Source organism: Lethenteron reissneri, chromosome 17 (assembly GCF_015708825.2).
Source record: "Lethenteron reissneri isolate LAM-NWPU_2019-01 chromosome 17, ASM1570882v1, whole genome shotgun sequence".
NCBI classification, from domain to species: Eukaryota; Metazoa; Chordata; class Hyperoartia; order Petromyzontiformes; family Petromyzontidae; genus Lethenteron; species Lethenteron reissneri.
Window position 1 is genome coordinate 390,386 of NC_083795.1, and position 24,023 is coordinate 414,408.

At 48.0% G+C, this 24,023-nt stretch overlaps 1 protein-coding gene across 1 annotated transcript in view; it reads right to left on the minus strand.

Annotated features, from left to right (window-relative positions):
• Positions 1-24,023, minus strand: part of FAM193A (family with sequence similarity 193 member A) — a 49,352-nt gene that overhangs the window by 6,354 nt on the left and 18,975 nt on the right. Inside the window, exons 3-15 of the mRNA XM_061552711.1 lie at positions 19,355-19,503; positions 16,476-16,637; positions 15,836-16,046; positions 14,503-14,627; positions 12,803-12,938; positions 10,344-10,421; positions 8,810-8,928; positions 6,977-7,207; positions 5,916-6,063; positions 4,022-4,276; positions 1,517-1,861; positions 799-1,030; positions 160-363 (exon numbers count right to left, since the gene is read on the minus strand). Coding sequence (XP_061408695.1) covers positions 160-363; positions 799-1,030; positions 1,517-1,861; positions 4,022-4,276; positions 5,916-6,063; positions 6,977-7,207; positions 8,810-8,928; positions 10,344-10,421; positions 12,803-12,938; positions 14,503-14,627; positions 15,836-16,046; positions 16,476-16,637; positions 19,355-19,503 — 2,395 coding nt within the window. The remainder of the gene's footprint in view (positions 1-159; positions 364-798; positions 1,031-1,516; positions 1,862-4,021; positions 4,277-5,915; positions 6,064-6,976; positions 7,208-8,809; positions 8,929-10,343; positions 10,422-12,802; positions 12,939-14,502; positions 14,628-15,835; positions 16,047-16,475; positions 16,638-19,354; positions 19,504-24,023) is intronic.

Below are 24,023 nucleotides of genomic sequence, written 5' to 3' on the forward strand. Positions count from 1 at the left end.
AAGTTCTTGTAAAAGCATTGACAGCAAGAATGATGAACTAACTCAAGATGAAAAGTTAAGTCACAGATGGAAAAGCATTTTCGTCCATTTTTACTATCCAGATACTTTGTTATTAAATTTTGCTGCGGCAATGGGAGATGCATTTAAAGCTGCCCTTACCTTTATGGGGATGTCCATTGGGCTGCTGCAGGGGGGCTGGTTTGGCTGGGAGAATGGTATGGTGAGCATTGCTCGAGTAGGATGCCAGGTCGAGGTGCTGCTGCTGCTGCTGCTGCTGGCCTTGTGCGTGTGACGGTTGTGTGCCGTGTGTAAAGGGGTTGTTATTCTTCTCACTGGGCGCTTTGCAGTCGGTCGCAGCATGCCCTGCAAACACAAGCCGGCCCCCGTTAGCCACTCCAGTCAGCGTGCCCATGATCCGAGGAACTATTTGGTGATCTCCCGCCAGTGGTAGAAATTCCACATTATTATGACGAGGACCAGTCTCCCAAACAGCACAGCCCCCACGCTGACTGTATTGGCACCAGGGGCTGAGTAGACCCCGACCAGATTGGCGTGAAGGAAACTGCGATTGCAATCCCTGTCCCTGTCACGCAGTCACCCAGCCAGGGGTCCTCACCACCCCTTGCGCGAGAGTTACACTCATGTCTCGGCGGCAACCAACTCCAGAGACTACTTTTCCAACAACGCGTGCATGAGATCCAACACGCGATGGAAAGACGTACAAGCAAAGCTTACACTTTACTGGAAGTGTCAATTATTCTATTGACTCAACAAAGTGTGTGCGAGCAGCAGCAGTACCTGTGTCTGGCAGCACTCCGAGCGTCCCCGCGAGCAGCTCCGAGGCCCAGCTGCCCGTGTACCTGTGAGCCGCTAGCAGCTCTGTGCTCCACTCGCCGCTCGCGGCCACGGGGTACGGGGCGGTGGTGTCGCCGGCGGCCGGCTCCACCACGGCCGCCCCCTCCAGCCCCAGCCGCAAGCCCTGGTGCTTGCAGCTCTGCGGGAAGGCCGGCGCGCTGAGGTTGAGCAAGCACTGTGAGAGAAACATCGACACCGCTCAATTAGCGTCGGCATTGTTTAAAGGCTTCTTGCTTTCCAGCTGTTAAATTGTCGAGTTCGTGATTTTAGCCATTCAAAAACATAACCAGTTCCTGCTTTACAATATCACTATACTCTACAATATCACTATATCATGAACCAGGCACAACGGGAAGAACATGCAAACTCCAAATATATCGACCCTGACGATGCCTGTAGATGGAGTTCGCGTGTTCTTTTCCCATGGTCGCGATTTTCTCCGTGTTTCCCTCCACAATTTTACTCAATATGTGTTTATATTATTTGGCCGCTACTATAAATTCCCGCGCGTGGTGATGATATCAGCCACTTGAATAACGCAACAATAAGTCTATCAGGAAAGAAAAGCTCCTGCAGCACGACTGTTGTTTGCTCGAGCCGGAGTTGTCATGCGTTACACCAACAGGCGGCACAGATCACTCTGGGCAACGCGTGGGCCCACCTTGTTGGAGGCCGAGGTTGCTGAATAGAGAGCGGAGCTGCTGGCTGGAGATGGTGGGTATACGGCGGCAAGGGCTGAGGCAGGAGGCACGGGCGGTGCCGGGTACACAGGGTGCGGCAGGAAGGGGTTGAGGTGGGAGATGTGGGCGAGGGGAGAGGGGCTGGGATGCAGGGGCAGCTGCCCGTGTATGTGGGGGTACAGCTGCAGCGTGGGGTGATGCGGTAACTTGTCAGCCAGGAGGAGCTGCTGGCCGCCTGGCAGGGCTCCTGGGGGCAACGCAGGAGCCAAGCCCCCCACTTGTTTACAGAAGTGACACTCGCAGCTCGCAGGCACTCCCTCCCCTGCCTGCAAAAACACACAACAACAATCGCACGACGTCACACAACTACAACAACCGCCAGACTTCAGGATGCTAACAAGTTGTATGTTCAGAAGTTGAAACTACCAGATTACAGTATTGTGATGCACGAGTTATAAAAAACAAAGCAGCGTTTTGACAGTTGAAAGAATAAAGGCTGTGGTTTTCATGCACGATAACATCATTGTTTTCTCAGGGATAGTTCTACATTTTCAAAGTGTGGACAGGATGTCAATTTTCACATGCCACTCACTTCAGATGGAGCAGGTTCAACGAATGTTACCGAAATAATTTAATGAGATTTACGCGTGCCCTATAGTGTACCGTTTGTACACTCGTGAAATATTGCAATGCCTAAACAATTACAAGCACCAAAAACGCAACACATTCATCAATAATACTGCCTTAAAAGGAATAATATATACATAACAGGTGACGTTCGGGCAATGAACATTCTTCATTATGTGCTAAGGGGCATTTTCTAACACGTGGTGCGAGTGACGTTTGTGTCGAGTTGTTTGTTATTTGTGCCTTGCACCACTGCCAATGCAGTGTCACGAAAAAGTCTTCTTGTAAAATTCCACCTTGGTATTGCACATCCGTTCACAAAGCACAGGTGCACACAACATAGCCCACTCCATCAGCGACTGTCAGCAGGCAGCCTGGACTAGACCAAGCCACTCGCATTTAAAATCAATCCACCGCGCGCAGTGCGGCAGCAAGACGGGCAAGCTTCATGGGGTTAAATTTACCACACGATTATGCGCAGGCCTAATTACAGCCTGCAGAGGCACTTTTTGAATTGACCTTGCCACGACCACTGCTGGGGGCTTGCAGAGTGATTAAGAGCCAAAAAAAACCTCATACAACTGCGTGATGCTTAAATTAACGACCACTTTCTAACTCTCTTAAAATTTTCACTGTGTATTTTGTGGCATTTTCAAAGGTTCATGTTCGACGACTGCAAATTCTGAAATAAAGAAGCTCATTAGAGAACAGAGATGTGAAAAAGTAGAGGCAAAGGGAATAGTAGATGAAGGCAATTGCAAAACAACAATCCTGCGAATTGTGCTTAAACAAAACCCTTGGGACCACTGCACTGTGGCCGAGCGCGCCGCCGTGTCAGCGGAGACGCGGGCGAGCGGGCATCGAACGACGCGGCCTACAACATGGCAACGTCTTAGCCATGCTAGTTCCAAGTGTGCGGCAAATAACGAACGTCAACTCAACCATCGCTTTATACGATGGTGGCGGCGTGTGCGCTAGTGCACGTTGGCAACAGCAATGTCTGGGCGGCGAGTCTAATTCGTGTGGTGGGTTATTGCAAGACGTGTGTTAGTCCTACATCAATTCTTACAAGCAGCAGCAGTGCTTTTACGAGGTGGCAAAACTCATAAATCACGAAAAAATATCACTCCAAACAACTCTACTAATTTCTTTAGAACTGATTTTTGTGTTTAGTTTGTTGTCCTTGAGAAATCCTGAATTTATAAATCTGCAGGAGCGCACGCCGGGAGTGCTCATGGGTCTGCTGTCGGAGGAGAGCACGCCGGGCCATTCCCAGAGTTCTTTCCTGTTTCAAGCAAATATTGAAGAGTTCCAAATGAGCTGCGTGTCTATTGTGCCGCACTTGAAACAGCCGCCCAGAGAACATAGGCCTGGCTCGTGAGCCGCTGCGGTCTGGTCGCCCGTGCTGCATTGTGTCAGTGGTTTTGTTTTTGTTTAATAAGGTCTTAGAAGTACATGTAATCGGAGGGTGGCCACAACATTAATAATGTTTACAAATTCTCATGTTCCAGTTCATACCCATTGGAATCCTTTTCAATGTTTATGTATTTTGTGCATAGTTTTGTGTGATGCAGTGGCAGATGTTTAATTCAGTTCCTTATTTAATACACTTCACAAAACAGTCCTCTTTGCAGAGTTGTGGAGAAAGTAATAAAAAAGATAAGCAAACAGGTCTCCCTCATACATCTCTTTCCTGAAAACTTGGTGTGGCTTCCTTGGGTAAACAAGCGGAATCATAAAATTCAACGTACAAATTAATCATCCCAATGGAGTGCACAGCTGAAAGAGGCAGGCTTCACGGTACACATACCCAAGCGGGTGTTTGTGAGAGGCAGAGTTTGCTAAATAAAGACCGTTACCTCGCGACCAGGAAACCCGACGGTGAAGAGCTCCTGGCCGTCCTTGTGCTGCGCGAAGGCCACGGGGAGCCCGCCGCTGGCGCCGTGCAGCGGGCCCCCCCCCGGGCCCTCGCTCGGGGCCGACACCTGACTGGCTCCGTACTCGGCGACGTCCGGCGAGAACTCTCCCTCATCCTCGTCTTCGTCCTCCTCCTCCTCCTCGTCCTCCTCCTCCTCCTCGGAGGTGCTGCTGCAGCTGCTACTCTTCTCAGAATGCTGCGTCAACCACAGGCGAGGGGCAGCGCAGGTCGGAAAAACAAGCACCGAAATTAAACATTCTATTCTTATTACGCATTTTATATAACGATCAAGTAAATTATGCTTTGCGCCCTGTAAGTGCGGAGTAAAGGAACACGCATGAACATGTAAGTTGCACCAAACGAGTGGCCACCCTGACTTGAGTGGCGGCGGTGTGGCCGGCACCGTCTCCTGGCCGCCCGTCTCTTTTGCCGCATTCCCCACGCGAGGGCCACACCGGCAGCAGGTAGTTGTTGATTTAAAGCCGAGTGGACACAGTGGAGGCCCAGGACAGATTTACATCACACACCATTGTTATCCATATTGGAAATAGACCTCAGCCTATGAGGATTGTAGCAGTGCACCGACCACTGTGGTGTATGTACATATACAAAAACAAATACAAAGTTCTCCCATATACCCTTTAACAGGCTGTTGGGGCAAGTGCTGTAAGCACCGATGAAGGCAGGCAAGGCAGAATGGGCTGGCTGACCAACGCCACGGCCAGCCACGTTCGTCTCCCCAGTGTTTGCACACCACACCAGGTCCTCATTTAAGGTTGTGAGTCCAGTTCATAGCAGTGTGCTAACCGTTAAAGTACCGCTCTCCGTATATATACAACAAAGACCCCGAATAGTCTTAACAGACTGTTGGGGCAAGTGTTGTTAGTGAGCACCTATATACACACACGTAAAGACCACTGACATACACAGACAAATATATACACACACACACATGCACAATCAAATGTATGCTATGGGTAGAGCAAACCTAGTGTTGTTGAAGTGGGTATGCAACAAGACAAAGACCCCCCCCACCCACCGAACAGCTTCAGCACTTGGCCCCAGTAGTGTGGACACGCGACGCACCGCCGCTCGCTGGCACGCAATCGCCAGCGAGGCGGTTCACACCGCCACACAGCTGGGTCGGCTTCACGTCTTCGGGAGGGCAGGATAGTAATTCATTTATTTAACTAGGAGACTAAATATAGGCCCACTGAGGGTGAATTGGGTTACAGCAGCAGAAAAAAATATATATAAAAAAATGTAATGTAACAAATCTAGACTTTATACAGAATGGAGCTGCGGGGCGGCTGATCAGTAGCAAGCGGGTGGGGTGGGGGGCCTGGTGCGCAACCACGCTACTGCTGGGGCATGGGAGGTCAGCTCTGCCAACGTGCAAACACACGTCGCTCGCTGCGGAGCAGACCGGGTGAACAGGAGCAGCGTTGTGACCGACGTGAAGGGAAATGCAGCCCAAACAACGTCTCGCCTTGTGAGACGAATACCTCAGCCGTAACCCAGGCTGTCCCACACGAGTCTGAAGCTTTCGTCAATGAGGAGAGAGAGAATTTCATACCACAGGAAAATGCTTTGCTGTTGCCACCGCAGCGACGTTGCATGTGTGTGTGTCGAACTTCTTTCGCACCGTACATACCCAACCGCCGCAGTGACGTCACGTGACCCCGTCGTGATTTAAAAAAATTATGATCGAAGCTTAACACTTGTCAACTGACCCATTCACCTTGTGTGTGATTTTGTTTGGGTTCCATCTTCCTCTGACGTGCACCGATTTACCGGTGCGCGTATTTAGATGGAGTTCAGCTCCCAAGGCTCACCTCGTCTTTGGCAGCGAGGTTCTCCCCGGCGCCGTTGACGACGGTGTGGAGGCTGCCGGTGCCCAGCTCCACCCCCGAGTCTGGGTAGCTGCACAGCGCGTAGACGTCCGCCAGACTGTCAGGGAGCCCTGCCACCTCGGCCTCATCTCTGCAGACGCGGAGCACAACGCGCACACACTCAGGAAGTGACAAGCGATGCAAAGAATGCCCTGCTGTACACGGGCACTGCAGTGTGGGATGAGCATCAGACTTAACAACCAAAGCACGTGTGTGGGCCTTTATTCGGCACCCAGAAACACGCACTGCTCAATGAAGGTCAAAGCAAGTCTATTGCTGACAATATTGTCAAAACATCTAAGGAATACATACGCTCTCTGGTTCTTTCGGGAAAGTCACGTAGATAGAAAAAGTAATAATATAACACGACGTTTCAGGCGCAACACAACCTCATGACGGACGCTTGTGTTGGTTGTGTTGCGACCGAAACGTCGTGTTCTATTATTATTTTTTCTACCTACGTGACTTTACCGAAAGAACCAGAGTATGGATTCCTGCAGTCACGAAAGCTTCAAATCAAGATCCAAGGAATAATGTAAAAAATATTATAAAATATCTCTGTAAAATACAAAATGCTTAAAATAATATCAGACCACACAGAATGCTTCTGTGAGAGACAACTAATTATGACAAACGAGAAGACATTCATAGCAAAACCAAAACCGACGGATTTTCAATACACTTCATGTGGAGGTGATGACAGTGTATCGCAGTAGGGGGCAACGTTGCTTTGGGTAATCCACATCGAGTAATTGCGTGATTTGTGGGTCATTTTCCTAATTTGGACCGCGACTCCGGCTCACGGTGGCCTCCTCGTTTCGGGTGACGGCAGAGGCCCCTTAACGCCGCGAAGCAGTCGGCGCGTGTTGATCGTCTCAACGCGCCCGCAGAAGTAACCGGAAATTAGAACCCCAAACCTCTGCAACGATCGCTCCACCGCCAGGCGGCATGCAGCAAACACATGGAGGCGATACCGGCGAGGGCGCTGTGCGCATGGCTCGTACAGCTCTGTGAAGTTGGCGTCGGGATGCTGTCGCGTGAGGGGTGGAGTGCTGGGCCCCGAGTCGCAGTCGGAGCTGGAGGAGGAGATGCTGGGGGCGTGAATCTCCGACAGGTACTCCCTTGCCGTGCCGCTCGGCAGCGCCAGGGAGTTGAGGTGCAGGCTATCTGGCAGCGTGGGCTCCATGAGCCCGCAGGTGAGCATGTGCGAAATACTGCACTGGTCGCACGTGCACCTGTGGCGGATCACAACGGAGCCATTCTCAAAGGCCGCACTCCACATCACCGCAATGTGCTGCCAGGGTGCATCGCACGTTGACTTGCAAGCAATGGTGAACAACTTCATGGCTAAGTTTTATGACAGTGCTATCAGCGCACACGAATAAGAGCATTTCTCACAGTCACGTCTGAGATTTATCACGGGACAGAAATTATCACTGAAGTTAAACTGGTGTAAACATCAGCTTTAAAAAATTAAATCGGTAGCAGAGTAAAAAAAAAATTTGGGCAGAATCCCATGATAAATAAATATACAGCAAACATAACGAGAAATGGTGAAGCCAGGATGACGTGTTTAAGGAGGACAGGATGACATGTTTAAATTGAAAACACAAAACAATACAGTAATACAGTACTTAAAAAAACCAGTTTGGAACAAGTTGGCAGCACAATCCATTCAGAGCTCTCTATTTATCCTGTGGTTACGTATTAACTTGAGATTGTAAAACCATATAAAATTTTATTTTAACCACACAAGAAAATTTAGTTAGTCCAAATCAGAGTGATTTCTGCTGGTTGAGCGCGGAAGTTTTTTTATTTCTCTCGCTTGCATGCCTCCTCCTCCACCCCCCCCCCCAGGAATTACACACAGACACAAACCTGGAATTACACAGACACAAACCTGGAATTACACACAGACACAAACCTGGAATTACACACAGACACAAACCTGGCAATTACACAGACAAACCTGGAATTACACAGACACAAACCTGGCAATTACACAGACACAAACCTGGAATTACACACAGACACAAACCTGGAATTACACACAGACACAAACCTGGAATTACACAGACACAAACCTGGAATTACACACAGACACAAACCTGGAATTACACACAGACACAAACCTGGAATTACACACAGACACAAACCTGGAATTACACACAGACACAAACCTGCAATTACACACAGACACAAACCTGGAATTACACACAGACACAAACCTGGCAATTACACACAGACACAAACCTGGGATTACACACAGACACAAACCTGGCAACGGTGGACCTGTGAACGGCCTGTACAAATCCCAACACGCATCATGGGAAAACCCAACCCTGGCCACTTGCCTGCATATGTACACCCTCACCGTCGTGTTAGGAACTCGGGCACTTACTGCACACTCAGCATTAATGCAGAGTGGCATTCCATTAGTAGCACGCACGACTCGCCACCCAACAATCCCTATAATCCTTATTAATCTTGGGACAGCAGATTACAAAAATCAACAAGAACAAACTATAAAATGGCTTCATACAGAATATTAAGCAAAAGCCACATCACCTAACCTAACCTTGTATTGATTGATCTCCGGAAAAACAAAGAAACATAACCTTGGCCAGCGAGCTGCATACATCTCTGACGAGTAGTTGAAGGCCAAGTTCTGAAGGTTTGGGGCCCATTGGTTTTCGAGCAGCACGTGGTCCCCCACAGCATAAATTGTCTAGGAATGGTAATGACATCAGTGACCCCTGACCTAGTGCTCAGTAGAGCATGGATACTCTCTGGTAAACGTGCACTGTGTGGAGTGAACGTTCCCTGGGCGGTCTCACCGCTGTCGGTAGTTGCAGTTTGGGCAGTCGCCCAGGTTGAGGTGCGAGGTCGCGAGCAGCTGTGCCACCGCCTCCGGCACGTTCCCCTCGGCCAGCTCGCACTTCTTGCTGCTCATCAGCTGCTCCCACCAACACACGAGACAACCAAATCACAAACGTGCAGCGTGCAACGACATTAAACTCTGCTACGTATGACGATTAACTTCTTTTGCACCGTACGTAGTCGAACCGCGCTAATCCGAGGTGTATGTCATCATTCCAATGGGTTCCCTTCCCTTGGCAACTCATCGCACTTAGTGCGCCAGTGCATAACGCAGTATTGACTAGAACGCCATACGAGAAAATTCATAATGCAGCCTACGTGCTAAATTGCACAAGAGAATGTTTATTTTGCAATTCTACAGCATACACTGATGACTGCACGTTTAAGCGTTTGTAAAAAACACGTGTTGTTACACTTTCACTGCTGCTGTCATGTACCACGTGAAGATGGTCCGTGTAAGATTTGGGTTTTCCACGCTGTTGTGTATACAAGCACATTTACACCTCTGATTAGCACAGTTGGCTGCGTATGGTGCAAAAAGAGGTTCAACATTCATACACAAACACCTTGACACAGCCCCAAGTTCACTTCTCAATGATGGCCAACATTAGAGCAAAGCCATCTCTGAACCATGTCCACCCCCTTTCATGGCATGAAGGTCTACATCTCCCCGCACGGGGTTTTAGAGGACAGCCTTCTGGGAAAGCAGCTTTAAATCGATAACAACAATGTGGGGCTGGGACTTGTGTTTACAGAGGGGATAGAAAATTACGTATAAAATACTAATTTACATTTTAGTTGCGTCGATTTTGCAAACTGCATCTCAAAATCGCTGATGACCCACAGCCAAGCTGTAAGGCAGCCAGGTGGTGAGCCGGCGCCAACAATTGCCCAAGCTCTGCGGTCCTCTCTATATTCAGATGCTATTAGCCAATTGTTTCTACATGTGGGAGGAAACCGGAGCCCTCGGAGAAAACCCAAACACGTGAGGGAGCAGCACTGTCCCATACAAATGGGACAGACGATATTCGTCCGCACTTTGCTGTACTGCCTTCTCCGTGTATGGCACCTCGACAGTCACACTAAAGGAATTCCCCAAGATTCACCAACCCTCGCTGCCTCCACATAGTGCTGGATTACAGGCCGCGTGTATAGCCACCACCGCCCGGCTACGCTTCCCTCGGCAGCCACATAATGTTTCATTCCCCCCCCCCCCCCCCCCATGGGAGAAAATAAGACTGTGGACAAAACCTGTGGATGTGCATCAGCTGTGTAGACGGTGTGCACCAGTTTATTGTGTTTATTATTAATTAAATTAAATGGAAATGCCAAGAATAAAGGTAACAACAATGACGTGAAGATGTCACCTTGTTCCAATCGCCGGGTATATTTGGACTTTGATAGATACTGATAAGAATGTTGTGTATGGTGTAGCAAACCCAGCTGTACACAGAGATGAACTCTGGGTTCTCTCTCCCGACAGTCTCCCACCTGCTGCTCAATGAGCTTCCTCTGCTTATAGAGCTCCCAGTCCTCCTTCTGTGCCTTTTGCTTTCTTTTCAAGGCAACCTGCAAATATGCATATGATTTCACATGACCGTCTCAGACAAGGAGAGAAGGCGTATGTTCCCAGGGAGGTGTGTATCGAGTTGTACCGGTTTAACAATCAGGATTTGTCACAATTACCTTGTTTTGTGGAGTGGATTAAAATGTATTTAATTACTGGCTAATCCAAAAAAAAAAATCGCCTGTTTTTATGAGCCTCCTCAATTTTAAACAATCTACATGTCAACAGAGTGCTGTGCCAGAGAACCACTCGGCTGATTTGACACAACACATGGCAGCCTCCGCGTCTCTCGAGTTGGCTGGCACGTGCACAGCAGCGTGGGGCCGGCACGAGAGGAGCTGCTTCTTGCCACAGCACGGGGAGACTGGGGCTACGGGGCGACGCCGCATTGAGGTTCCCAAAGGGAGCGTACAACAGGTTGCTTTGTTTACCGACACAATTTGAAAAGGTCAAGCATGCAGTTTGACCGATGTCTGCCATGTGCACACCAGACGCAATGCGGGTTTTAGACTTCCTCCCATTAATCTCTGTTGGCTTCTCACCTCTGAGCACCATACTTATGCAGTCTCAACGTGTTTGTCCACCCGGTTATTTGTGATTTTGTCAAATTGTTGTACAGTCATCGATTTCTTGTCCTTGTATCTTCCATGTCAATAGCCATGTCTCTTATTAAAGAAACACAGGCTGGGTAGCCCCTGAATCGTTATCTATGGCATGATATTTGTTGGCACATTTGATTTTTTGTTACGTCTGATTTTCGGCAAGAAATTTCATGAACTTATAAATTAATTATTATTTAATCATCAATTATCGGCAACCTAATATGTTGCGGATAACCGACGACAATATGTTTGTTAGATATATGAACAAATATCATGCCAGACGCCATTTGGCACTTCATCATTTCCAATGCCCCATCTGTCGAGTGGCCCCCACTTGCAGGTGGCAACATCACCGTGGTCCGGCTTGCCAAAGCCACCACCACCACCACCTGAACGATGACGGCGTCGTTTAGGGCAGTGTTTTGTCACGCGGTAGCAGGCTGACACGCACCGATCTATTTAGAGCCTGAGTTTCAAAGCTGTGGCTGACCTCCGTTACAAATTAAATATTCTGAAACTGACAAATAAAGGCATGATGACTTTATTTCTGCACCTAATACGTTGTCAAGTAAACCAAGATCAAAAAAGAACACCGTGCTCCTTGAGTTCTTAAGGTTTGGAGACCCATTGGTTTTTGGACAGCATGTGGTCCACAGGATAAATTGTTTGGAAATGATAACTCTATCAGTGACCCCTCACCCAATGCTCATTAGGATAACGGTTTCATCCAAAACACGCTGCAGAATGCCCTATCATTCTGACAAGAAGAACCTTTACTGCCTACAACATGTACTTGCTGAATTGGGCTGCTGTTTTTAATTTGTGCCATGCTGGGTTGCATTGACCTCCAGTTTCACAGTCCAAGATTTCAGCTCTGTTGGATGTAACTATGCCCCATTTTTGACTTGCTCCATCTCAACGTGAAAACATCAAACAGAAACAAATTGGACAGCTCCGTATGAGATTAGTTGTTACAATATGAACTTGTAACATACTGTCCATTATCTGCTCAGCCTCATAAAGAATGACTCAAGAGGCTCAAGGGATCACAGACAAGCGGTAAGCTGGCATTAACAAGTGCCCAAGTTTTGTGGTCCTCTATATATTAAGATATTTTCAGCCAATTAATGAGTGTTTACCAGAGCACCGAGGAGAAAATCCATGTGGTTAACACTCTATCCCATCCAGGTGGAACAGATGGAGATTCGTTCATATATCCTGCCAGGCCAAGGCACGGCACCATTGCCATGGGGAAAGGAATTTCACAAAATGTGTGATCCACAAACCCTCGCCTCCAGTGTGCTGGATTACGCCCAGCCAACACCGCCCGACTAATACCGGCCAAGAAGTGAAACGCAAAATTTGCAAGGCATCATGGGTGAAAATCATAGGGGATCAAAGGCCCATGTAAAATTGATGAAACCATGTTTTTCATTGTTGTAATGGGGCCCATGCATAATTCTTTATTTGAATTTTGCCCTGCCTTGGTCCACATGGAGAATTCGACCAAAGTGGGTGGAGATCAGGCCATGCCAGTAAGCGGACTAAGTGCAGTTTGAGGTCCAATCAGCAAGAGGAAATATACAACCCCAATCAGCCATAGTGAACACACGAGGTCCCATAGTGAACACAGGAAGCTCCACAGTGCACACACAAAGCCCTACAGTGAACACACGAGGCCCCATAGTGAACACAGGAAGCGAGCATGCGCAGGCATTTGTCAACGGAGCGTTGGCCGGATCGTTCCGGCTGTAAGCTGCGTGTGGCCGAGTTAAGCGAACCTGCTCATCCACGTAATCGTCAATGCGCTTCTGACAGTCGTTCCACTGCGTGGCAATGCACACCATGCCCTCCTCGAAGCAGCGCATGCGTCCCAGCAGCTCCACCGTCGCTTCATCCTGGGGCTCATCTTGTGATCTGCTCGCACGTACCAAAAACATCGCCCACAGCCCATGATACAAGACATCGTATAAGCCTCTTAGCTGTTTGTCTTGTCTTCAAATGTAAACCCTCCATAAACGCGTCAATGAGGTCAGTTCGTGTGCAGGTGCTGGGTAGATTTTGTGACCCAAGATCTTAGGTGGTCGAGGTTTGAGGCCTTCTTCCAGCAGTGGATTGATCATGGCTCACACATCGTTGGATTTGAGTGTGCCGTACAAGGTATGTTGTGATGATTTCAAATTGCACTGTTGACAATAAATACTTAATTAGCCCACATCCCTTTGCTGACAATTTATAAATATTAACTGGGTACACAGATCCATACGAATTCATAGCCAAAATGGGATGGAATTAGAAAAACTCCACAGCAGAAGTTGTGTCTGTGCCAAGTTAAAGTCAATTTACTTTGTACGGGGTCCACTGTGCTCTGGGCATTTGGCACATGCCGTGTCACCCACATGACATCTCAAAGCATTAACCGGCTCAATGGATATAAAATGAGACATTTTACCACTCGTCAGAAATTGTCACCCACACACGGTTAACAATTCACCTGTTGCGAGGGAGATAAGTCACGAGCCAAAGCTTAGCACGGTTGGCTACGTCCGGTGCAAAAGAAGTTCAACACACATACAGCACTGCAGAAAACACTACGTAGTATCACGGTACAATCGCCAGTCGCGAAAACACATCATCACTAGCAATGTTGCAAACTCAGTGAAGTTCACTCTCTGTTACAACTAATTGCTGCTGTTCTCTGTGTCATGTCCAACATTGATCAAGCCAGACAAAACAACTACGAATATCTCCTTTTCTTTGGCAAGACCGACGATCCTGGGAGGTGTGTAGAGTGCGCGTTAATCTCCCGATGAGAAGCGCTGGACAGACACGTGGGGGAGAGCGCCATGGCAGAGCTTCTCTCGAGCTCAGGGATATTTTTCAGGAGGGTCCTGTCAAGTTTCCACAGGAGGGAGCGATGTTGCTGCTGTGTGTAATCTAATTGAGTAATTTGCAGGTAATTTGATAGCATTGGGATGGCCACCACCGGTTACATTTTATGATTTTGTAGCTATGGGAGGAAACCGGAGAACCCAGAGAGAAGCCCATGCAGAACAGAGGGAGAGAGGATGTACAAACTCCAGACAGAAAGACACCCGAGTCAGGAATTGAACATAGGGCCTTCTCGCTGTGAGGCACAAAGTTTCCACTGAGCCACGCTGCTTCACAAGGCTTGGAAATCGCTCTTTGTAATCTGACCGACGATTCTCACCGAAACGGTATTTTTCAGAATTTGTGGTCCCCACGTAATCGGTAACCACGCCACGAGAGCCCCTTCTTATCGCCGGCCACCCCCGTGCGGTGCACCCGAGATTACCCAGCAGCCCCTCCGATGTCAGGTCACGGCGCCGTGTCCGGAGGACCCCTCCACGTTGCTTACCGTTACGCAAGTATGCAGTCAGCACGATACTGCCCCCCTGCTTCCGTGAGTTTTCCTACATCCGTGTGTAACCAAACACCGGTGCAAGTCCTCGTGACTTACTTGAGCAGATTGAGCAGGGTCGAGAGGTCCCTTTGGATGAGAGGCGCAAAGTAAACCATCTTGTGGAAGAGGTGCATGTTGTGGAGCTCCCACGTCACCTCAAACTTCTTCAAATGCTCCTTCTCCTGTTAACACAACCGTCATACCGCATTACAAACGAGACCAATATAAATATTAACCATCAATGGCATCATTTTCAAAATAGATAGAGGTGGCCGTGCAGCTCATGAGATATCAGAAACATTTTGAAAATGATTATTCTTGGTAAACTTACAAACGTGAAAATTGCATTTCTACGTGCTCACAAATCAGCTTTGCCATGCGTTACATCAGACCGAGTGAATGGAGCAGCGGAGTTTTACTGAAAACAAGCTGCATGTCCTAGAATTACTGTAAAGTCAAAATAACGTCACGTCAAAGTGCCTCCATCCTCAAAACAAGCGACCGTGAGCCAGTGGCAGAAATTCAACATTGCCAAGCAGGAGCCATTCCATCCACAGGAGGATCACGATTTACAGAAAGGGGCAGTAATTTTATTGACCCTATGGCACAGATGGGTTGAGTTGACTGTGATATGAGCTGGTAACCTTTCAATTGTGAGTTGGGCACTGCTGCAATCATACCCACAAGCAGATATTTTAATCATACACTTTGTTTTATTAAGAATAAAATTCAGTACATTTGGCATTCCTGGCATACTTAAGGTTATCACTAGCAAGCGAATGGCCAATTCATTTCCATGACGGCATCTTAACCGATTAGCTGCGAAGCAGACGGTGCGGATTTTTTAAAAGTTAATACAATGGCAATATTTACCAAATATAGTTTAAAAGTACATTTGCCAACAATGTAGGCAAGTGAATGAGACACATCGAATTTGTGAATGCAGTACGGGCATTGACAAGACGTGAGAAAGGTTTAAAGTTAACGTTTGTGACGCGCAAAGTTTATGTAGATTCAGTTACCACCGACAGGTGAGAAGGCAGCCTGAAGAAGCCCAAGGCCTGTGGCCCTAAACCGGGATGTTTGCTAAACTCCATTTATGAGTCATTACACGTGTGGGAAGAAACAAGAGTGCCTCGAGAAAACTCACGTGTGCGAGGGGAGCAACGCTATCCCCGTACAGATGGAAACAATGGAAGTGAATCCACCTGGCGTACTGCCATCTCCTGGCGAGCCAGGGCATGTCGACCTCAACGCCCACGGGAAGGGAGTCTCACAACATTCGTGCGATCCACAGATCCTCGCGGCTGCCTCCGCAGCGCTGGATTACGGGCGTGAGCTCGCCACCACCGTGTAACCATGCGGTGTGGCCGCGAGCGCGAGCGCTGACCAGCGTGACGAGGAAGGTGGCGATGGTGCGCGCAGCCTGGCACAGCGCGCCGTACTCGTCCAAAAGCAGCGACAGCAGGTGGCACGCGTGCGCCGCGCTCAGCGGCGCCGATGTCAGCTGCTTCACCAGACGTAGCTTCACCTCCAGCACGTACTCGCGCGCCTGCGACTCCAGCCTCTGGTACAGCTGGTAGGGGTCAACCTTGCACAGCCTGAGCAACAACAACAACCGCCATTCACCAATAAGTGGTGGTGACGTCACCACGGCGCTCGTGCCATGAAAGATGCACTTTGACGCCACGTGAAGTCTCGAAAGCCGAAAGCCCGCTGGCAGGAGGTCACAGAACAGACCCAGGTGCGATGGCTTGAATGACCGAGTTGACTGGCAGATCCACCAATTGCGCTCCCCACCATGCAGACTCTGCGTTTTAGCCGCCCGGAGCTACGCTCGTTGCCGTGAACGTTGCTCACAGCCCGAGCTGACCCACACACACGAGCACTTGTTGCAGGATATTTAGTACAATGAGGCGGGGTGGAGAGGGGAGCAGTTGTGCAGCAGTTAGCGCACGGCCCTATGATCCCAGTGACCCGAGTGTTGCCACCGCGCCGCCCTGCCGCCCATAGTGCGTGGCAGGCCTCACCTGTCCACCATTTCCTTCACGCTCTCCACGTCGGGCGCGGTGCCCTGCTCTTCGGCGAGCGGCGTCCCCGCCCGACAGTAGATGCACCGCACCAGGTGCCGCACTTCTGTCCAGTACTTCTGCAGCAGCTGTGCGTCCCGCCCACTCTCGCCCACTATCTCCCTGCCACACGCACACACACACGCGCGACCATGGCGCACATACCATAGCAACAACCGTCATTCACCGCTAAGTGGCGATGACACGCACTCTCCTTGTGCCAAGATCGGTGAGCTTTGAGGCCATGTGATGCGTTGAAGGCTCACTCGCAGGAGGCCATGGGACAGACCCAGATGTTATAGGCTAACTGAGAGAACTGGCAGATGCGCCACCTGTTCTCCCCACTGTACCACCTTGTTGTGGCTCAGCTGCCCCGGCACTCCACTCATTGTTGTGATTGTCGCTTCTCTGTCCTCCGCATGCATGTTTACTCCAAAAGGTTCAAATCAGTAAGACAGACTCAAAAATCTTGCGGAAACCTTGGGAATAATCAATAAAATAAAAAATTACCAAACTAAATTTTACATGTACGCAAACCTTAAATACAAACCCCTTGCCCAAAGAATGTGCTCCTCACAGCAGTCAACAACTACTGGACATCTGTGAAAGAGAGCTTCATAGCCCATCGGATTCCTCCAGTCTGAAGAAACATTCTGAACATACTGTCACTGCAATTCTGTTTCGAGGTGCACTGGTGGGCTGTACACTCTGAGACTTCAGAAAGCCGGTCACTCTCAGAGTGTTGATGCGACGATGCAGTCAAGTGGAGTTGTCCACTGGTAAACGTTTAGAAGACTAGATCTTGCGTCGCCCACTCTCAAATGCTTACGAGTAATTCGTGCACAAAGACACTAAACTATAATCATGCAGGCAAGTCTACTTTTGAAGAAAAGAAGGAAGAGATTACAAAATGAGCGTGCGTAGCAGCAAGGGGCTAATGTACACCACTCAGTGAAGACCCCAATTGTATTTTAAATGAATAATAATTATAACCTTGGATAGTTGTAATTAGTTTACTGTTTTTTGCTCGTAGAAAGATTGAGTAAAGACAACACTTTTTGAGCTGACCCTTAAGTGAGACCTGAATCTATTAGAAGCTGTGCTGCAGTAAATAGGTAAATGTCAAAAAACGCAAGAATCCATTGCATGGCCATAAGACACTCACAACTGTGAAAAAACTTAAGAGTCTCAAGGGTAATCCTTGAGACTTGACACGAACGCCTCGGTTGTCGCTGAAGGGCGGCTGCCTCCAAATGCCCTTCCCGAGTCTCCTCCAGAAGGCCGGCCGATCTTGAGATAAGCCCACTGACTTTTATAAACGAACGCTAAGAATGTGTCGGAAAGCCTCCTCCACCCGAGACAGCCAATTATACGACCTAAGCCAAAAAACAAGATTCATAATATTGGTTGCGAACGCCTGCGTATAAAGTTAGAATGGTTTCCTTTATTTGCGTGTGTTCTCTAATCCCTCTGTTCCTCTGAATGTAATTCCAACCTTGAACCCCTCCACGCTTCTTTGAACATTACTCAGTTTTGGCACACTTCCCATTATTTGCACATTTTCCATTTTCTTCGTTCATATCAAAGTGTCCAATCCCCATGCCATCGCAGGCAATATGCATTCATTAACATTAAATATACCCAAGGACAAAAGCATGTTGGAAAATATTTCAGAACCCATGCATATTTATGATTTTTGTTCCTTGTTTTAAACAATGAAGCGCTGCTATTAATAGAAGTGCGGGGACAGCTGAAGCACTGTGAAAAACAGGTTTATAGTTCTCAAGAATCTGCGGCGCATCGGCGCGACACCGTGAGGTCACCACGACGTCACCACCCGGGTAGCAAATACCGCCGCCACCTCCGTGTTTGCCCGCCTAGCGTGGTGGAGTGGCACGGGCACCTTCTGTTTGGGATTCTCAATTGCACGAGACTATCGCACGTGCACATACAAAAAACTAAGTTACGATGTCAGTTCATTTAAAATTATCTTGTGCATCAAGGTGATCTATTCATATATTTATTAAAACTATAAAAACGTATGTTTTTGTTTGATATTAACTGTTGATTAATTGCTAGTTCGAGTGTGTGCCTATTCTATGTAGTGCATATGAATGTTGATTAGTGCTTGCAAGTACTTGGTGTAGTACTTACTACCACTTCCCAGGGATTGTGTACACGATCACGCGTACACGATCACGCGTACACGTGATTATGCGTACACGATCATGCGTATACTATCACGCGTACACGTGATTATGCGTACACGATCATGCGTACAAGATCATGCGTATACTATCACGCTTACTTGTGTTTGTTCATCAGTGCTTACAAAATGTTTTCACGATATTCTAACCAATGCTGACACTAATGTGCATTCTTATTAGAGTACTCACTGCAATTCTAAACTAATTCTTAATCACCCTTACTACCATCATCAGCCATGTTCTATCCACGATTGGACAAATGCTTATCCATGTCATTGCCATCTCCCACGGTGCAGTGAGGCCACAATCCGGTTTGCTCCCGCACATCAGCCTATCGCATCGCTCATCTCCGCAGCGTTCATCCTCTCGGGCGCGTTCTCCTACTTTGGCTGCCATTCCGTCACAAGTCTTGTCCATTGGGTTGGCTACGCACGGTGCGAAAGAAGTTCAACATACATGTATACAAACATCATACCTGTGCTGGCTGACACTTGCACAGATTCCAGGACACCCATACATTGTATTCTATAAGATTAGAATAGAAACACTGTTGATTCAGAAAATGTTAGTTTTCACTGCAAATGGACAATCAGCTGTCACTTGTCCACGATGCACACTGCTCCGTCGCGTTACCTGCGCTCCCTGCACGATTCACAGTTGCAGATGAGGCCTGGGACAGTGGTGAGTTCGGCTGGGGGCTGGACCGGGAGCGCGCTTTCAGTTTTACCACCATTCGCCACCGCATCCAGGACAATGGGCGGCTTCTGAACAGCGTCCACCGTCTGAAAAACAGCGGTTGGTTGTCAGCATAAAACATCAACGCTTATTATTGATGTTGTTACCCATGAAAGAGTGTCAATTCTACATCAGGAGGCTCCTGCGATATTTTTCAGTTCGATGGCGGTGTTGCTACAATTAATAAAAATCGATTGATTTGCAGGTTACTGTTTTTTAGCATTGTGATGTTTGGCCAATACCAGTTACATTGTAAGATGTGTTTTGTATAACTAGAGGGCAACAGGAGGACCCAGAGGAAAGCCATGCAAAGCAGGTTGAGAACATCCAGAGACTCCATGGACAAAGTGCCTTAGTAAGGAATCTATCCCGAGGCCTTCTCGCTGTGAGGCACACAGGTGTTATCACCGCACTGCTACCCAATAACTGCTGAGGCAATGAAGACGTGTCATCCATGAATGAATGTTAATGCTGGGAGACCTTCACAATCGCTAGGCCACAATTTGCAACTTTAGCAGTACAGTATTTTTGGGTGGTTGCAATTGGCAGAACTTTCTCGGCATGTAACAAATACCGTCCTCGTCCTCTCCCTCTGCCCACCGAGGACTCAAAAATGTGGGGTCCCACTCAAACCCGTATCTTGTTTTTCTTTACCACCTCATTTGTATAGTTTCTCATTTGCGGTCTCATTTAAAAAACTTCAGATGGCTCCATTATCACAAATGTATTGGACGATCCTGAGACTGTCGAATAATTAAAATAATTTGAGAGGAGGATGAGCATAATTGTCATTTATAGTTTTCATAAATCACAATTGTCACAGGTATGATATAATGCAAGTGTAGTGAGCCAAAAGATACATTTTAATTGATGAACAAATACATGCATTGGTACCAGCCTCATGTGTCTTTGGGGAACTGCCATCTAGTGGCAGTTTCTGAAGTCACCACGAAAATGCCATTCTGTCAAACAATTCCCATTCAATCCCATGGCGATTTCTTCATTACCATTGAAGCGAATGGGATACTTTGGCAGGATTGCCCAAAAGAAAACTTAATTCGATAACAAAATAAATGTGTTTTTAGCAAGCCTAGGTATTGTCTAAAACATTCTCATTCCTTCCAGACCCCTATTACAATCGTATTGAACCGAGTGGTGGTTATCAATGAGAACTGCCTGTGGACGAATCCTGATTCCAACAGGCATAACTAATGGTGGAATTGTGCAATTCGAACGATTCCAGGAGGAACTGCCCAGCACGAAACGAATATGTTTCACAGAGCTACGTCCAACTAGGATACTTCCAAGTCCAGCAAAAAGAAAATGTTTGCTTGAATAGGTAGTGGTTGGAAAACTGGGAGATGTAAAACACATCAGCATAAAATGCAGAGATGTCTGCAAAACGCAAAATGAAATGTGAGAGATGAGATTTGCCATCCTGTAAGCACGCATCGTTCTTCATCATTCTCCACACGGACCAGCGCGCTGCGCAATCCAGCACTCAATGTTTTGTGCAGATCCCATAACATAGTTACACGGTTATAATTTCGTTTTAAATAATTGGTTTTAAAAAGCTCCAGAAACCACGAGGATGTTAATGAGAAACCAATATTAAGTGTGGCACTAATGTTGATTGGGCAGATTAATCGTCGTGCTCCTACTTATCACACAGAAAAAGATCGGTCAACGTGGATATGTTTCAATGGGCTTCAAAAAGATCAAGAGTCAACGTGCGGGAGTGGGGCTACTCTAGCAACACTGCGGTGAGACACGGACCGTGGAGCATCGACTGTTCTGTCAGCTCCTGGAGCAGCCGTGTACCGTGGAGGACCTCGCCAGGGCTACAGACCGGACCACATCATCACCACCACGTGCCGGATACTGGACAAACGCATGACTGTGCTGGCAGCACGCGAGGAGGCAGCGGCACTCTCGTCACACTTCTACCTCTAGAGCCACCCAACATGGCGAGATCATCAACTGTAGGGAGACGTCCACACTCCGTAACACGTCACAACGCCTCCGAGTCATTACAAGAACCCCAGACCTATGAGAAACACTGATTAATGGATTCCCACTAGCCTGCAGTTTACTGCACCTGAACTAAGGAAACTGTGCACCTACTCCTACCAACCCCACCACTGACAGCTGCAGCTGATACAGCTGGTAGAGGTACAGAGACAGCTTACAGGGCTGGTAGAGGTACAGAGACTGCTGACAGCGCTGGTAGAGGTACAGAAACAGCTAACAGCGCTGGTAGAGGTACAGAGACAGCTGATAGGGCTGGTAGAGGTACAGAGACAGCTGATAGGGCTGGTAGAGGTACAGAGACAGCTGACAGGGCTGGTAGAGGTAGACAAACAGCTGACAGGGCTGGTAGAGGTACAGAGACAGCTGACAGGGGCTGGTAGAGGTAGACAAACAGCTGACAGGGCTGGTAGAGGTACAGAGACAGCTGACAGGGCTGGTAGAGGTACAGAGACAGCTGACAGGGCTGGTAGAGGTACAGAGACAGCTGACAGGGCTGGTAGAGGTACAGAGACAGCTGACAGGGCTGGTAGAGGTAGACAAACAGCTGACAGGGCTGGTAGAGGTACAGAGACAGCTGACAGGGCTGGTAGAAGTAGAGACAGCTGACAGGGCTGGTAGAGGTACAGAGACAGCTGACAGGGCTGGTAGAAGTAGAGACAGCTGACAGGGCTGGTAGAAGTACAGAGACAGCTGACAGGGCTGGTATGCAGTAGGTACACGACAAGTAAAAGAAGAACCACTGGTCGAAACCAATGCCCAGGTGTTCAGAAAATAAGTCATCAGTCCATACGCTGTGATTTAGCTACATTCTGCAGATCGTGCAGTTTTCTTATTGCAGCGACAATAGACATCCCTTGCATTTCTATGAGACATCAAAGTCATCAGTATTTTGGTGAACTCTATAGGTGATTGAATGAAACTACAGTAAACAAACACTTTCATGTAGCTCGTTATTTTCGGCTCTCTGATTTTACATCAACAGGTTACATTTCTCACACCAACACATCCACCCTCCGATCTAGAGGCGGGGGCTCTGCGATCTCACATTAACATGCTAACCACTCGCATTAACATGCTAGCCACTCGCATTAACATGCTAGCCACTCGCATTAACATGCTAGCCACTCGCATTAACATGCTAGCCACTCGCATTAACATGCTAGCCACTCGCATTAACATGCTAGCCACTCGCATTAACATGCTAGCCACTCGCATTAACATGCTAGCCACTCGCATTAACATGCTAGCCACTCGCATTAACATGCTAGCCACTCGCATTAACATGCTAGCCACTCGCATTAACATGCTAGCCACTCGCATTAACATGCTAGCCACTCGCATTAACATGCTAGCCACTCGCATTAACATGCTAGCCACTCGCATTAACATGCTAGCCACTCGCATTAACATGCTAGCCACTCGCATTAACATGCTAGCCACTCGCATTAACATGCTAGCCACTCGCATTAACATGCTAGCCACTCGCATTAACATGCTAACCACTCGCATTAACATGCTAACCACTCGCATTAACATGCTAACCACTCGCATTAACATGCTAACCACTCGCATCAACATGCTAACCACTCGCATCAACATGCTAACCACTCGCATCAACATGCTAACCACTCGCATTAACATGCTAACCACTCGCATTAACATGCTAACCACTCACATTAACATGCTAACCACTCGCATTAACATGCTAACCACTCACATTAACATGCTAATCACTCAGATTAACATGCTCATCTCTCACATTAACATGCTAATGTTTACCTGGCAGCCCTTTAATTGGTGGAAACCGACCGCCATTGCGGTCACTGCCCACCACTTACTTTAACATCAGCTGCCCCACCCATGCTGCTGACACTTGGGCTACGCCCATATCAAACCTTTATAAATAATTGCTTATAGGAGCTACCCCCTTTTCCTGATGACCACCGCTTGTGTTGCGATGGAAACGTCGTCGTTTTTTGTTATTTTCTTTGAACCTATCTACGTGACTTTACCGAAAGACCCAAAGAATATGTCAAGAATATTTGTTTTAATCAACAATTGCTTCTAAATGACACCAGTGTGATTGACCAACGCAGAAAACTGCTATCGTCAGCAATACGTGCGAGTTAAGAGAGTCTTTCTCCGTAAAACTGGCCTTCCACATCCGTTTTCTATTAATTAAAGCAGGCTGCTCCTGTGCGTTGGCGATGGTCGGCCCTGAAACTGACCTGCAGCAGAGGGCTCCCGTCATGGCGGCTCACCCTCTCCCATCCTCCTCCTCTGCGTTGAAGTTCTCACGAATCGGTCAACGTGGACTCACTCTGCTCACAACTGTGCAGCTATACGTAGTGTTAATCTGCGCTGTGTAACAACACTCTAAAGCCCAGTCGCATCTTTAACTTTACGCAACTGTTCTCAATCTACAATGAGGAATCAAAAAAGTCCACGTGATTTCCTGCTCAAGAGGCGCTGTTCATCTCCCGTTTACTGCTCCGAGTCAGCGGTAAAAATTCTGCATTCCTGAGGCCGAGGTCAG